Source organism: Myotis davidii, unplaced genomic scaffold, assembly GCF_000327345.1.
Source record: "Myotis davidii unplaced genomic scaffold, ASM32734v1 scaffold330, whole genome shotgun sequence".
Lineage (NCBI taxonomy): Eukaryota > Metazoa > Chordata > Mammalia > Chiroptera > Vespertilionidae > Myotis > Myotis davidii.
In genome coordinates this window covers 4,964,073-4,979,002 of record NW_006283770.1, presented here as the reverse complement: position 1 = coordinate 4,979,002, position 14,930 = coordinate 4,964,073, and the positions used below count along the sequence as shown (strand labels likewise).

Genomic DNA, 14,930 nt, shown 5'->3' with positions numbered 1-14,930 from the left:
TTGATGGGGGTAAATGCCTGAGGGGTCCCAGAATGTGAGAGGGGGCAGGCTGGGCTGAGGGACACTCCCCCTCCCCCGCACCCAGTGCATGAATTTCGTGCACTGGGCCCCTAGTTATTCTATAAAAGCTGTTAATCATGTTTTTAAAAGCACTAACTCTAATATTTAATTATAAAATGAACAAGTACACCAACTATATGATGCGAAAATTCAGAAAACAAAGAAACCATATCACTATTGGAGGATATTTCCTGCAGGAAGTGAGGGAAGGTAATGGTTTCTATATATATTGACAAAGAGAGTCATTAAAATCACTCCAGACTAATGTAAGAATTTAAGTCAAAGCTAGAAGTGACAATTTATTCAGCCAACCTACATTTATTAGGCACCTCACAATGTGCTATTAAGTAAAAGCAGTCTCGACTTAGGGACTGCATTTATTCAAAAATATATTGCATAAAGAATGCTTTAACCATTAAATCATTCCATATCTTAGAGTGAAGGCAGAAAGGGATTTCTTTTAAAATAGAGAAAGGCAACACAGGATTAGAAAGAACTGGGTGTGGAACAGTGGGGTGAGCAGGTGCTGTGGTCAAATAAGTAGACAGGAAATGTTTTCTTTGCCATCAGCTGATTCTCAGAAGGAGTTGTTACAGCTGGGTAGAGGTGATGTGGTGTTCCATGTTCCAATGCGTGCTTAGCTCCCATGAGGCTACCTGATTAGGTATAATGTATTGTCTGGGGAAAGAGAGGAGCCTGACAATAACTTGGTCAGATGAAGTTTGTTCAGATTGGTAAGTGCGAACAAACTGTTCAGCTAATCATTTATGAGACAAAGGGGGGAATTTGGAGGGTCTACGTCTGACTTTGTCACAGGTAAACTAGGGGGTCATCTGTGAGTTTTATACAAAGCATATGAGAAAAATGTTTCTTTGCCTTACTACACAATATTTGGGGGAGGGGTGACTTTTTAACTATTGATAATTTCCCTCTAGGAGTTTTTATGAAATGGACAAGCTGATTCTCATGTTTACTGAGGAGAAATAAATACAGAAAATGTCCAATAAAACTATAAATGAAAGCAATAGGGGGCAAATCTAGAAAATATCAAAATGTAGTATACAGTTTTAATAATTAAACTATGCTATGGTGCTGCAACAGACAAATGCATCAACAAGTCAGAATAGAAGGCCCACAACTTACAGTAAATATGAATTTGGCGTATCAGAAAAGTGTCATTTCAAAATGAGTTGGGAAAGGATTGTCCTAGTGCTGCTAGGACAACAGGTTGACCTTATCTAAGTCATATTTCTACCTCTTACTAAGTATATAAAATATATTCCAAAATTAATTTGGTTGCTTGGCAGCAATAAACAACTAATATATGTTCATAAACATACAGAAATTGTTAAGGAACAGTATTGGGGTAGAGAAGATCTACCTGGGCAAGCAAAATCCAAATGCCTTAAAGGAAAATGTTTATCTCTATCTGACTATCTATCATCTATCTATCTATCTATCTATCTATCATCTATCTACCTACCTACCTATCTATTTGAAAGAAATTGTGGTCTGGTAAATTTTTTTTAGAGTTTTTATCTTATTTTATTGGCATATTTTCCTTCCTTTATAAGTTTGTTTGCTGGTTATAATTATTCAATGTCAAGATGTTTTCTATAGGTAAGATTCCTATGAAAAAAATTTTTATTGATAGTAGCAAACTGTTCCCTGGTGGAATATCTGTAATTGTTGTTTAACTTAGGGGTATTGATCTTTATTTTCACAAGAAAAGAAACTATTTTCAATCCACTTGCCATGCTGCTAAGTTTTATTTAGATGACATGGTCTGGTAAATTTAAATATCAATTAGAGATTTGAAAAATATCTTCTATATAATGATAGTGAACTAAAAACCATGCTGGGCAGGAGTTTCTAGACATCGATACATTAAATTACTGTTAGGGGTTGAATTATACCCCCCCACACCCCAAATTCTTAGGTTGTAGTCCTAACCTTAGGTACCTAAGATGTAACATCATTTGGAGATGGGTGTTTACAGAAACCATCAGGTTAAAATTAGGTTGCTCGAGTGGGTTCTAAACCAACAAGACTGGTGTCTTTATAAAAAGTGGAAAATTAGGCACAGAGGTGCACATAGAAGACACTGTGAAGAGACATAGGAGAAGACAGACATCTGCTAGCCAAGGAAAGACACCTGGATCAGCTATTCCTCCATAGGCCTCTAAAGGAACCAACTCTACCCAAAACTTGATTTTGGATTTCTAGCATCTAGAATTGTGAGACAAAAAAAGCTTATGTTGTGTGAGCCATCCATTCTGTAGTTACCTTGTTACAGAAACCTCAGGAAAGTAGTATAATAACTAACTCAAAATATGAAAGGATAAAAGGAATACATAGATAATTCATAAAGGAAAATATAAGTAGTGATGAAGTTATGAAAATATAATCAATATTCCTAATGATAGAAATTATATTATATAGAAGGTATCATTTTCCACTCATGCCATTAACAAATATTAAATAAAGGAGTGAGACTATTTCCAGCTCAGGTGAATGTATTGAGAAGAACATAAAAATATATGGAAAATTAGGCAAAGAGGCACAGTAAATTAAACATTCACTATACCCCTCTCAGAACTTAGCAATACACAATAAGTTCTGTGGTGTAATTGCAATAAACTCCTAACCAACTCAGTCTGTTCTCACAGCATAATGGTTAAGACATTGAAAACTGAAGATTGACTGATATACCTCTTCCTTAATAGAAATATGTTCTTGGAAGTTACTACCCTTGTGACCCAATTTCTTCAACTGTAAAATGTGGGGTTAATATTAGTGCTTATCTCATAGAGTTGTTCTGAAGATTAGATAAGTAAGTATATATAACACTATCTTGAATGTAATACATTGTCAATGCATGTTATCTAACATTGTGATTTATTACGGGCATTTAAGTTAATTCTGCCACATTCAGGGGAAACAAAGTGGGGCATGAAGTAAAGTTGTATGATTAAAATTAGATGAAAATGAGCCTTACTACTTATTATTTGACTTTGCTAGTGAGATAAAAGGAAACCTGGGGCATTAATAACTACCTGATTACTGGCTGATTACTGTTCATTAGTGAAAATCTCAAAACCAGGGAGATGCATTAAAGTTCTTAGCAGTGGGGTATTCCAATTTTCTTCAAACAAGAAGAATGGGATGAGTGCTGGAGACCTACACTTTAAAAATGAGCAGAAGTGCCTGGCCAGTGTGGGTCAGTGGATTGAGCATTGTCTCATTCACCAGGAGGTCACCAATTCAATTCCTGGTCAGGGCACATGCCCAGGTTGTGGGCTCAATCTCTGCTTGGGGTGTGTAGGAGGCAGCCCATAGATGTTTCTCTCTCACTGATGCTTCTCGCTCCCTCTCGCTTTGAGCAATAAAATCACATAAAAAGCAAAAGTTAAACACTTTGACGTCTATTTAAATGGATATTTGGGAAGTTCCTGACACAAGCAAGTCATTTGTGGATTTTTGGGGTTTTTTATTTTGTTTTGTTCGCATACAATGTGTTATTGAGAAGGATTTTATGTCAAAAATCTATAAATCAAGCCATAGTTGTCAAGCACAGTCATTAAAACAAAACAGCAAAAACGGTGAAATCACTCACATTTGTGTGTCTTATAACCTAGCAGTGTCTTATAACCACAGTCATGCTTTTGCCAACTGACCAACAACTCTGAAATATTTCACAGCTAATAAATCTCATGATTTGCAAGGGGGGAAAAAAATAGCCTAGCTGCTGTGGCTCAGTGTTTGAGCATCAACCCATGAAGCAAGAGATCATCAGTGAGATTCCTGGTCAGGGTATATACCCGGGCTGTGGGTCTGATCCCCAGTAAGGGTTGTAGAAGAAGCAGCCAATAATATTTTCTCTTATCATTGATGTTTCTATCTCTCTATCCCTCACCATTCCTCTCTCTCTAAAATCAATAAAATAAAATAAAAATTAAAAATAAGCAAACAATAAGGAATTATAGTAGAACCTATTGAAGATGACACACATTTATCATCACTAGGGCCATTGGTAGACCCAGTTTCTTTATAATTCTTCAGAAAGAGTATACATTCATTGGATTTATAAATAATAGAGATATTTTTAATTTAATTACCTATTATGGGTTTAAAGCTTTACATAAATTGGTCCATTTAATACATAACAATCTGAGTAAGGTCAGTGTTAGTATTGCATTTTACCAGTACTGATTAAAAAGCTAAAGAGAAATTTGAGCCATTTTCCTCCAAGTTTTATATTTAAACTTGTCAACCCAACTTTCGCTGAAAAACTGTTGTTCCTATGACCTCTCTCGTTGAAGGACTGTGTCCAATAGTTGCCTAAGCCAGAAACATAGCATCATTAATAACAAAAGCCCTCCCACTCTTCCCCATAATACACGCAGACAGATACTTTTAAATTATATATTATTGATTCAATTTTGTATGTTTTGCTGAAATCAATTCAAGCTTGCCTGCCTCCAGTGTTTCTAATCTAATTTAGGCAGCCTCAATCATTTCCCTGGATTATTGCCAGAGTAACTTCCTTTCTTCAGTTCACTCCCCAGTTTTTAACCAGGAGAATATTGCCAAAACATAAATCAGACACTTCAATTACTTCCCCTTGTTTTCAAAACAATGCACAAACGCCTAACCATTCCTTAAGAATCTTGCATAATTTTGCTTATGCTTTTCACATTCCATTTCAAAGGCAAACCTCGCACTGCCTAATTAGGTCTCCAAACCATCTGACACGTATGCTTTATTTTTAAATCTGAAAGCTCATTTTCAATATTATTTACACATGCTTTCCCCCTTAATATAGTTAATTTCTACTTATCTTTGAAGGAGCACCTTATGTATTTTATATTAGTTTCTCCAGGAAGTTTCCCCTGGAATACCAACTCCCCTGTGTTCTCCAGTTAATCATTTTAATCTTCTACAATCAGTTACAGTTCTATGCTGCACTGGTAATCATCTGTTTCCTTGTATACATTCCCCTGCTACACACATACACACACACCTCAGTCATTCATGCCTTAAATAGAATAATATAATTTTAGGGTAGTAACTTAATTTCTCTTAACTCACTTTTTTCAAAATGATATTTATAATATGTGCCTTATTTTCTTGCAACGATCACAAGAGAAAATAGAAAAAGTTTATATATATATCCTGTAATTGTTAACAAACCTGTTCAAATTCCACTATATTTATAGACTGATTTTCATAGACATTTTGTTTTCCCAGTAGCAATAGAGACTCTTAGACATGTTTGGAAAAAGTGCCTTTTCAATGGGCTTCCTTCCCTACAAACCAGGGATGAAACAAGTCCCCTATATTCTGTTCTGGCTCTACTCCCAAGTTTGCTCCACCCCTATGTCAGAACCTGTCTATATATTTGAGATACATTGGCGAAAATCATATTTCGTGCTGCAAAACTTCAAGGATCTTTGAAAAAAAGTGTGTTTGTGTCAAGAAAATATCTATTTCCCAAGTGGAACCTGACAAAATATGTTGTGCATATAGAAGATGTCCGGTATATTCGGGAATCTCACTGTAGCTTAGATAGTCCTCAATGCAAAATAAAATCCTTCTTTGAACACTGTTTGGTTTTTCAAAGTTTGCCCTTTTGATGAAAGACTAAGAACAAAACATCCTGGTAATTAAGATTTCAGTTACTCTAGGTTTTGCTTTAAATGCAAGGGTTTGTGGTTATGACTAAGGTGGAAGCATTGGGGGGCTCTCACACCCTTTCTTTCTGTGTTAGACAGGACTATGAAGAGCTACAAAAGCAACTGAAAGAAGTCTTTAAGGAGCGAAGCACCATCCTCCGTCAGCTGACAAAGACATCAAGAGAACTTGATGGAATTAAAGTCAACCTTCTGGTGAGATGAAAACTAATTTCCCCAGCAGCAAAGGATGAGGAGTCTCTTGGTTTGTCTCAACAGATTAGCATGTAAAGATTCCTTCATTCTTTTAAACCAGTTTTGAATATGTTTATGGGCTTGACCATGAAATTGATTTTTATTATTATATGAGCTTTGAAAGGAAACATCAACTAAAATGCAATCTGTGAATCTGTGGTTTGCAAATTTAGGAATGATGAAATTGTGTGTTTGGCAAAGCCATCAATTTCTCATTGCTTCTAAGGTCAATTTGACCCATCCCTGTGTTTTTTAATATTTTGAAATGATGAAAAGTAATTATGATCAAGAGTTCAACAAATGTAGGCATGTTCCCTGGAAAAGAATTTTAAATTCCACAAAGATTAATTCTGAAGATTCTTTAATAAATCTCTTACTAAAATGGGTAAAAGCCTTAGAAAGGAGAGTGCCATCTATAAAAATATATTAACACCCAGGAAATCTCAATAAAGAAATCTACATGATAAGAAAAAATTTCTAAAATATATGATATTTAATATTTAGCTTAAACATTATATTTCTTGAACATATGATATATAGTTAAAGCTTTGGCTATTTTATGGAATTTAATTTTCCTAATATATTTATGAGGCAGATACTGTTAATGTGATTTTTCCTGCTGCACATATGGAATTATGCTTTGAGAAGATCATTTATCTTTTTAATGTCACAAGCGAAGGCAGACATTAAATGCAAGCAATGTGGCTCCACAGCCTGTGTGTTATTTATTTCACTGAACCATGTTTCAGAACCACATGGAGTCAGCATTGTCTTTAGCTTTCTATTCCCCCAAGGATGATGACAATGATGATGATGATGATGGTGCTAATAACCACCACAGCTTATGGAACATGGTCAAGCTCTTGTGTCAGGTACCTCCATCTACAATTTTTATTTAATTTTCATATGACAACTATGCTCTATTTATTTGTAGTTTCATTTTGAAGGTGAAAAAACCAAGTTAGAGAATGGTTAATAAGCTCTCACAAGCACAGAAAAAGTCAGGTGGCAGAGCTAGTGTTTGGACTCATGCCCAAGCTCTTGTTCCAGAAGTTGTTATATCTTGAGAACAAAAAAGAAAACCAAAACAAACAATACATAAACACCCAGGTTCCAGGAGGGTGCACAGACAGGTATCAGGGTAACAGTGCCGGGATGGACATTTCACAGAGCCGTAGGGCAGCACCGACTGGAATGAAAAGGGCGGTAAATTGATTTTCATAGGAATCTGATACCAGAGTTTCACCTTAGCATTAGGTACAAATTCACTAGTTCTATGTTACAAAGAATAGACAAGACACCTGCACCTCCTCGAGGCCTGAAATGCCTGGCACTTTGAGACTATTTCGAGCATATGGTGAAATGCCTAGGAGTGGTCAAGGTTTACAGTATTCCCCAAACACTCAATCTCTATGTATCAGTAGCCTAAGTCAAAACATCTAATTAATATCTAGAAAATGGCTTGATAAAAATGTATCATTTCATGGGTTTATATTTGTAAAAGGGTAGCAAGACATGTGTAGGCCACAGGACTGGTGACTTTTCCCCAGACTATAATTCCTTGTCCTATTTTCTTGGTATTTTCATGGGAAGCTACTCTTCCTAAATAAAAGTACTTTCTTTTATTGGCTGCTTCCTAAGAAAAACTGTCATTTTAGGGAAGAAGTTTCTCATGTGAGGTTCAGCCCACCACATCCCTCGCAGAATGTTTATCTTACTATATGAAAATTGTCTATTTTTAGCATTACATTGAAAATTTGTGAAGGCAGACACTACGCCTCTGTACACGTTTTGCATAATTGAATATGGATATTTGTTAAGTAAATACTGAGTAAACGAAGTGTTTGGCATTCTTGGTATTGTCAATTCCCTACCTGTTACAGCTTCTCTTCTGACAAACAATATTATTCCTCTCAATTTCAACTTTGAATATAAAGAAAATAGATTACCCTATTACATAATTTACTAAGTATTAATAAGGAAGTACACCCTAGCCGGTTTTTCTCAGTGGATAGAGCATCGGCCTGTGCACTGAAGGGTGCCAGGTTTGATTCCGATCAAGGGCACATGCTGGGATTGCAGGCTCCATCCTCAGTAGGGGCCATGCTGGAGGCAACCAATCAATGATTCCCTGTCATTGTTGATGTTTGCATTTCTCTCTCCCTCTCCTTTTTTCTCTGAAATATATATATATATATATTTTCCCTAAGAATATATATATGGAAAGTTCTTAGGGAAAACTTACTTGGGCAGACTTTCGGCAGACTTTCTAATAAGAAAGCTCAGTGAGCTTTTCTGTTTTAATTCATGGTCTGTAAATGCTGAATTTGCCAGAGTAAATAAACACTAATGACTGATGTGGTATTTCTTTTTCTTAATACCCTATCTGTACAGACCAGTTATAATTTAACATGGTTCCATTTCTTCTTTGTATTCTATTAAATTATTCATAAATAATAAATAGATAAATCCAAACAGGAGAATGTTTTTTAGCTGCTTTGATCTTAAATTGTATTATAACTTTTCTTATTCAGGGAGCCCTTTTATACCCCCTTTTATTTCTAGAAGCTACTAGAGGCCCAGTGCACGAAATTTGTGAAAGAGTGGGCTTTCCTTCCCACAGCTGCCAGCACTGGCTTCCCTCTAGAACCAGGACCCAGGCTCCCTCCGGCCGCCAGCAGGCACCCAAGACCTGGGCTTCCCTTGCAGCCCTGGCTTTGTCCAGAAGGTCGTATGGAAGGATGTCCTGTCTAATTAATATATTATGCTTTTATTATTATAGATACCAGAGTTGGCTTAACATAGCTGAGGAGGACACAGTAAAACTTCAAACAAAGTGAAGAAAATATATTGTATTTTATATTCACTTATTCAGTGACCTAGATATTTGGAAAGCACGTTTCCTCTACTGAACCTCTAAAGATTCAGACTTGGCTCATCCCCTTCGCCCACTGTGCAATACGTGCACTGCTTGGTGTCATATGTCCCTGTGGGCACCCTTAGAACCATGAGGCATCATTTGCACATTCTTGCTCCTGGGCGTAAGTGCAGTCACTCCTTGTACCGTGGAGGCAAAAGTAAAGTGAGCCCCGATTGATTTATCACTTGAATAAGACTTCCTTTTTCTCCTTTTCTTATTAGTCTTTGAAAAATGAAGAGAAATCTGCCAAAACTGATGTTCAGAAGCTTCTGGAAATAGGTCAGAAACAAAGGTAAGATTGTGCTTTTCTTTTAGTTTTTCAGTTCCTCTTTTCCACAGTGTTGAACTCTATTCAGAAACTTCACAAAAGTCAGTTCATTGCAAATGTGCTAATTTATCTTCTTACACTTGAAGGTATGAAAATCTTATTAAAGTGCAGATTCTCATGCAGTAAATCTAGGGTGGGATTTGAGAGTCTACATTTCTAAGACTTTCCCTGGTGATGGTGATACAGTGCTGCTTGTAGATGACAACTCTAGTGTTTAAGGATCTGCAGTATTCTCCAGGATTGCCTTAGATGATGGACACTGATAAGTATGCCAATCAATAGACAGATCCAATAACACTGACCTTGGTGGGTCAATTTTATTTATTTATTTCAGAGATGAAATGAGAGGGAGAAAGAGATAGGTACATCAATGATGACAGAGAATCATCAATAGGCGACCTTCTGCATGTCCCCCACTGGGGATCAAACCCACAACCCTGGAATGTACCTTGGCCAGGAATTGAACCATGACCTCCTAATTCATAGGTGCAGGTTCCCCAACTGAGCCACACTGGCCAGGTGGTGAGTCAATTTTTAATCAGATCCAAACTCAATTCTGGTGATAATAGTGGGGGTGGTGAGGAATGGGGTAATCTTATTAGCCACACTAGAGGCCCAGTGCATGAAATTCATGTGCTGGTATGGTCCCTAGGCCTGGCTTGCGATGAGGTCATCCTCCCCAGCTGCCTGCAGCCAGTCCTCCCTCACCTGCCCCACCTCTGCCACCCACCCCTGGTTCCCTGTTTGCCATTGGGTGATGGGAGCCTGACCACCGGGGGAAGGGACCTAGAGGTTGGCTGTCCTGCCTGCTCACCGGCCCCACCCCTGCCACTGGTTGCCCTCTGTGTTTAGAGCAACTGGTGGGGCAGGGGACTTGGCCTGGTGCAACCCGCATTCCCCACCACCCACCCCCAGTTCCCCATTCAACATTGGACAATCAGAGCCTACCAGCCAGGGTAAGGGACCAAGAGGTGGTCAGTGTACCTCATAGTGACTGGTGGAGTAGTTGTTCTGGCCATTCTGCTATTAAGGTCAATTTGCATATTACCCTTTTATTATACAGGATAAGTAGAATTAATGCAATGTAGTAAAAGTGTATTTATTCTAGAAGGACACGTATAATGAGATAGATTTCTATGCAATATCAAAGCTATATGATGTGATATTGCTTTTTAAAGCAAAAGGTATTTTAAGGTAGAAACAAGCTAGCATTTATTATACATTTACTTGATTCTGCTGGATGCTGTATATGTATTTTCTAGTTTCACCCTCCCAAATACCTTTTAAAGGAGCTATTATTATGCTCATTTAACAGATAGGACATTGTTCCTCAAAGTGCTTAAATGAATTGCTGAGAGTTGTTGATTAGAATTTGTTCTGTTGTGATTTTACCCAATAGCCATACCGTTTCACTTTAGTTCATAGATCACAAAGCCAAAAGCCTTTAAAAATTTTACAGTCACTACACTGTGTAGTCCCTGCTCACCATCTTCTCTCTTCCCCACTCTTCTTGCCTCTTGACTAAGAAACCTCTCATTAGAATATATTTGGATTGAGTTGATGACATGTTAAAAATATCAAAGCTATTGTCATATATTGACTACTTTTATTATTAAAATAAAATTATTAGTTATTGAACATGAAATTCTTTTTAAATCCATTATTAAAAAGAACTTGTAAAATATTTGTCTGAACATATTTCCAAAAGTATATTATTTTAAATTATTTTATTGGTTTTAACTTAGCCATCTCTTAAAGCACCTATACTTAATATTATACAGCTATTTGTGGCTCATTGAATTAGTGTTGGAGAATTATAAATAGCACTTTAAAAAAATAACTAGTCAGAATAGACCAAGAGTCTTCAGAGTGATGGAGAGATATTTAAGCGATAATATATGAAAAGTGAGTATGTGTAGCCACACAATAGAGACTCTGGGGAGTGGGTAGTACCCTAAAGATTCTGAAAGACTGTAGAAAAAGGTAATGTAAAACCTTTTATTCTATCTGGTGGTTGGAAAATTCTTAGAACGTAGTTTTGGACTCTGTGTTCTAAAAGATTTTACTATATAGCATTCTCTATAAATGAAGAGAATATCTGGGGTAGTGACAAATTCTCCATCTGTGAGGTTTTTATAATACAAACAGGTAATCACTTGAGAAAAAAAAATGCCTTCTTGTAGAGTGATTGTGTGTGTTCGTGTGTGTGTGTGTGTTTATGTTTCTATTTGTGATGGAAAATGTATGAAACAGCTGAGCAAGTCAGAAATCATTTTTCATAGGAGTATAAATTAGCAAGTCTTTGAGGCAGAGAGAAGATAGAGAGACTCAGAAGATTCAAAAGACCCACTTTAACATTGTCTGATAGCTTTCCTTGCCATGAACATGTGCAGAATCCTCTAACTCCTCCAGATTTTGTTAATGGCTTTCACAGTTTATTTTTGTCTTTCTCCCTACATTGCCTATGGATCTAAGTATGTGAGAATTTTTTAGTCTATACCTGTGTTCATTTTTAAAAAATATATAAGATTTCATAATTAAAATATATAGCATTTAAAAAGTAGAAAAAAATTAAAATCCACCATTTTAAAATTAAAAAATAATGTTAAAAGGATAATTGCTATAACATTTTGTTATAATGGGTTATCAGTTGGGAATATAATTGTTTGATTGTATTTGTATTCAGTGCTTATTGAAGATTTAGGTGCTAAGGGTAGGATGCAGATTCATTCTCCTCTCCCTGCCCTCCCTGTGTAGAGGTAGTATAATAACTCTCTAGAGCTTGTGCACATAGGCTCCAGATCACAATTCCACCCCTTCTCTATGCATCATCAGTTTTCTATCTCTAACATATCATAATTTGATGCAAAGCTTCTAAGGCTTATGAATTCCTAGTATATTGTGAATCTACAATATATGGAGATATTTACAATCACATTATATTGTCACAAATGCTCTTTGTGAAAAATATCACAAATGATAATGGAAGCCCAAAATTTAAGTGTCTATATATGAGACAATTCTCAGAAAATGAAACCTGTTTGAGGAAGTAGGAAGCTGAGACTTAAAATCCACTCTAAGCCAAAAGCATGTTATGAGCTTCACCCAAGCAGGCATACATCACCTGAGAACCAGTGACTGTAATTATTTTATAACTTGTTTTGATTGTATTTTGATTTGACAAAGTCCAAATTGGTTCCAAAAATCATACAGACTCTCATTGATATTTCTGAAATTGACATTGGGACCAAAGAGTTTGTAGAGTAAGAAATCTGGGCCCTGGCCAGGTAGCTTAGTTGGTTAGAGTGTCATCCCTATACCGCAAGGTTTCAGGATTGATTCTCGGTCAGGGCACATTCAAGAAGCAACCAGTCAATGCATAACTAAGAGGAACAACAAATCTATGTTTCTCCCTTTCTCTCTCTCTCTCTCTCTCTCTCTCTCTCTCTCTCTCTCTCTCTCATCAATACATTTAAAAAAGAAAGAAATCCGGGGGGATCATTAAATCCCATTGAGTGAAAGAACAGGTCATGGTTGTGCAGGATGTGCTGGTCAAAGAATGAACTTAAGGAACCAGATTGGTGCTCGTGGCTATGACAATAATCTCAAATTTATTAAGTGATTATATTTCCAGGCATTATGCTAAGCATTTTGCTTGCCTCATGTCATCTAAATCTCACTACAAAACTATGAAGTAGTTCTATTATTATGCCCATTTTTTAGATTAAAAAATGACTCTGAGAGGGTACTCACCTTTCCCCTCTTGTCTATATTGTGATTACACACCAGGGTTCTGGATGTCGTCTTTTGGCACTTACCTGAACTTAAAAAAGATAACACAATTTGTCATATATGATTACATTTTAAACCCTTGAAAAGTATGCATATTTATGGAAACACATATTTTTAGCCAGTGGACATGGCTCATATGTATTTGTGAGTTTGATAAATAATTATATATATATATTTTTTTTTCAGACAAGTATTTCTATTATTATCCCCAATGAATAAGGCAGTGCTCAAGTTAGAAATGTTTCCTTGCTCTGCTTTGTAAAAAGTCTCAGGCTTTATAAAGGATGTCTAAAGCACAATGCTTTAGAATTAATCAATTAGGAACATCAAAAGGGAACAATAACTTTAATCTTATTAGCAGTCTATGGTAACTTCTTCCTAACTAGCATGTTCACATCTTGGTATGCTATCACTAAAATTAGCTTTTCAACACTAATTATTATGTTGATTTAATTTAACACATTATGCAGCTCTCAGATGATGTACACAATAGGATTCTCATAAGACACAATAGCAAGGCAATTTCCTTGAAATACAGCTTGCTTTTAATAGTTGCCTGGGAGAGAATACCTTTAATTACCAGAATTCTAAGATACACCCTGTATGCTTACCTGTGTCTATTCAATTCTGGTTATTTTCTCCTATATATATGTAGCCAGCAACCATTCAGGAAATAACAGAATTGTATTAAGCCTCTCTTTTGCTCTGTTTCCTACTAAACTAGAGAACAAATGAAGTCTCTCCAGGAGGCCCTGCAAAATCAACTTAAAGAGACATCTGAGAAAGCCGAAAAACAACAGGCTACTGTAAGTGTGCTTCTCTTTTGGGTCCTTAGATGTGGGGCTGGGAAATTGTTACTTTTTAAAAAATCACTAGGAACAAATATACATGTAAAAATAAAAATGAATATACAATAAAGAAAGTTCAGTCACCAATATCACAACAATTCAAAAACATATTTTTATTGTATGTGATCCTTAGGGGACTTCAGGTTTTCAACCCTCATTTAGGGATGAAAAACTTCAGCTCCCTGAAGACAACCTATCTAATAGTGACTATTGACTTTCCTAGATACAGGATTGTATCTTACTAATGGGTTCGCTGTTATCTGTTCTGCCCACGCATAGGACAAACATATGTTGGTTCTTCTCTGCTATGCAATGTATCCTAATGTTTGCTTCTCTAGACATCAGATGATACATAAAGAACAAACTTTCAGCATCAGCATATCATCTCTCCCTTTAACACCCAGCTTACTAGGTGGTCCTCATTTCAATCCCATTTCTGTCTTGACCTATCACATTTAATCAGGACTTCTTCACTGCCTTGTTGCAAATGATGGCAGAGCAGAATAGAAGTGCTCACACATACAAATAAAGATTATATATATATATTAGAGAAATATGCTAATTAACCAGGACGCCATAACAGGTCATTGGACAGGAGGAGGTTGCACGCACAGCGTTGGGGGCGGGGCGGCAGGGGCCTCTGTGCGCTTGTGCTGGCGGAAGGCCTGATCAGAAGTGGCCGCAGCTGCTTCAAGGGCCGGAGAGGGAGGCAGGGCTAACCGGTGACTCGAGGGTGGGCGGTGCCACGCAATTTCAAATCTCCTGCTGGGGTCCTAGTATATATATATATAAAGATATAGATATAGATAGATGATAGATAGAGATAGAGATAGAGATAGAGATAGAGATAGATAGATATAGAATATTGATACATTGATGTGTGTGAGGGTGTGTGTGTCTGTGTGTATATGGAAAGACAAAGAGCGAGGGGGGGTAGATGGGGGAAAGAGATCAGAATATATTTCAGCACAGAATTCTCCTTTTTCATTGTATCTTTTATAAAATTGAAATGTAAAAAAGAAAATTTAGCACATGATGTGTAAACCTTCAATTAG

The 14,930-nt window shown here is 36.6% G+C and overlaps 1 protein-coding gene across 2 annotated transcripts in view; it reads left to right on the top strand.

Annotated features, from left to right (window-relative positions):
• Positions 1-14,930, top strand: part of LUZP2 (leucine zipper protein 2) — a 298,803-nt gene that overhangs the window by 148,096 nt on the left and 135,777 nt on the right. The window contains exons 2-4 of one of the 2 annotated variants that reach the window (XM_006753962.2): positions 5,831-5,948; positions 9,129-9,199; positions 13,752-13,833. In XM_006753962.2, coding sequence (XP_006754025.1) covers positions 5,831-5,948; positions 9,129-9,199; positions 13,752-13,833 — 271 coding nt within the window. The remainder of the gene's footprint in view (positions 1-5,830; positions 5,949-9,128; positions 9,200-13,751; positions 13,834-14,930) is intronic. The other variant, XM_006753963.2, reaches the window with a different exon arrangement.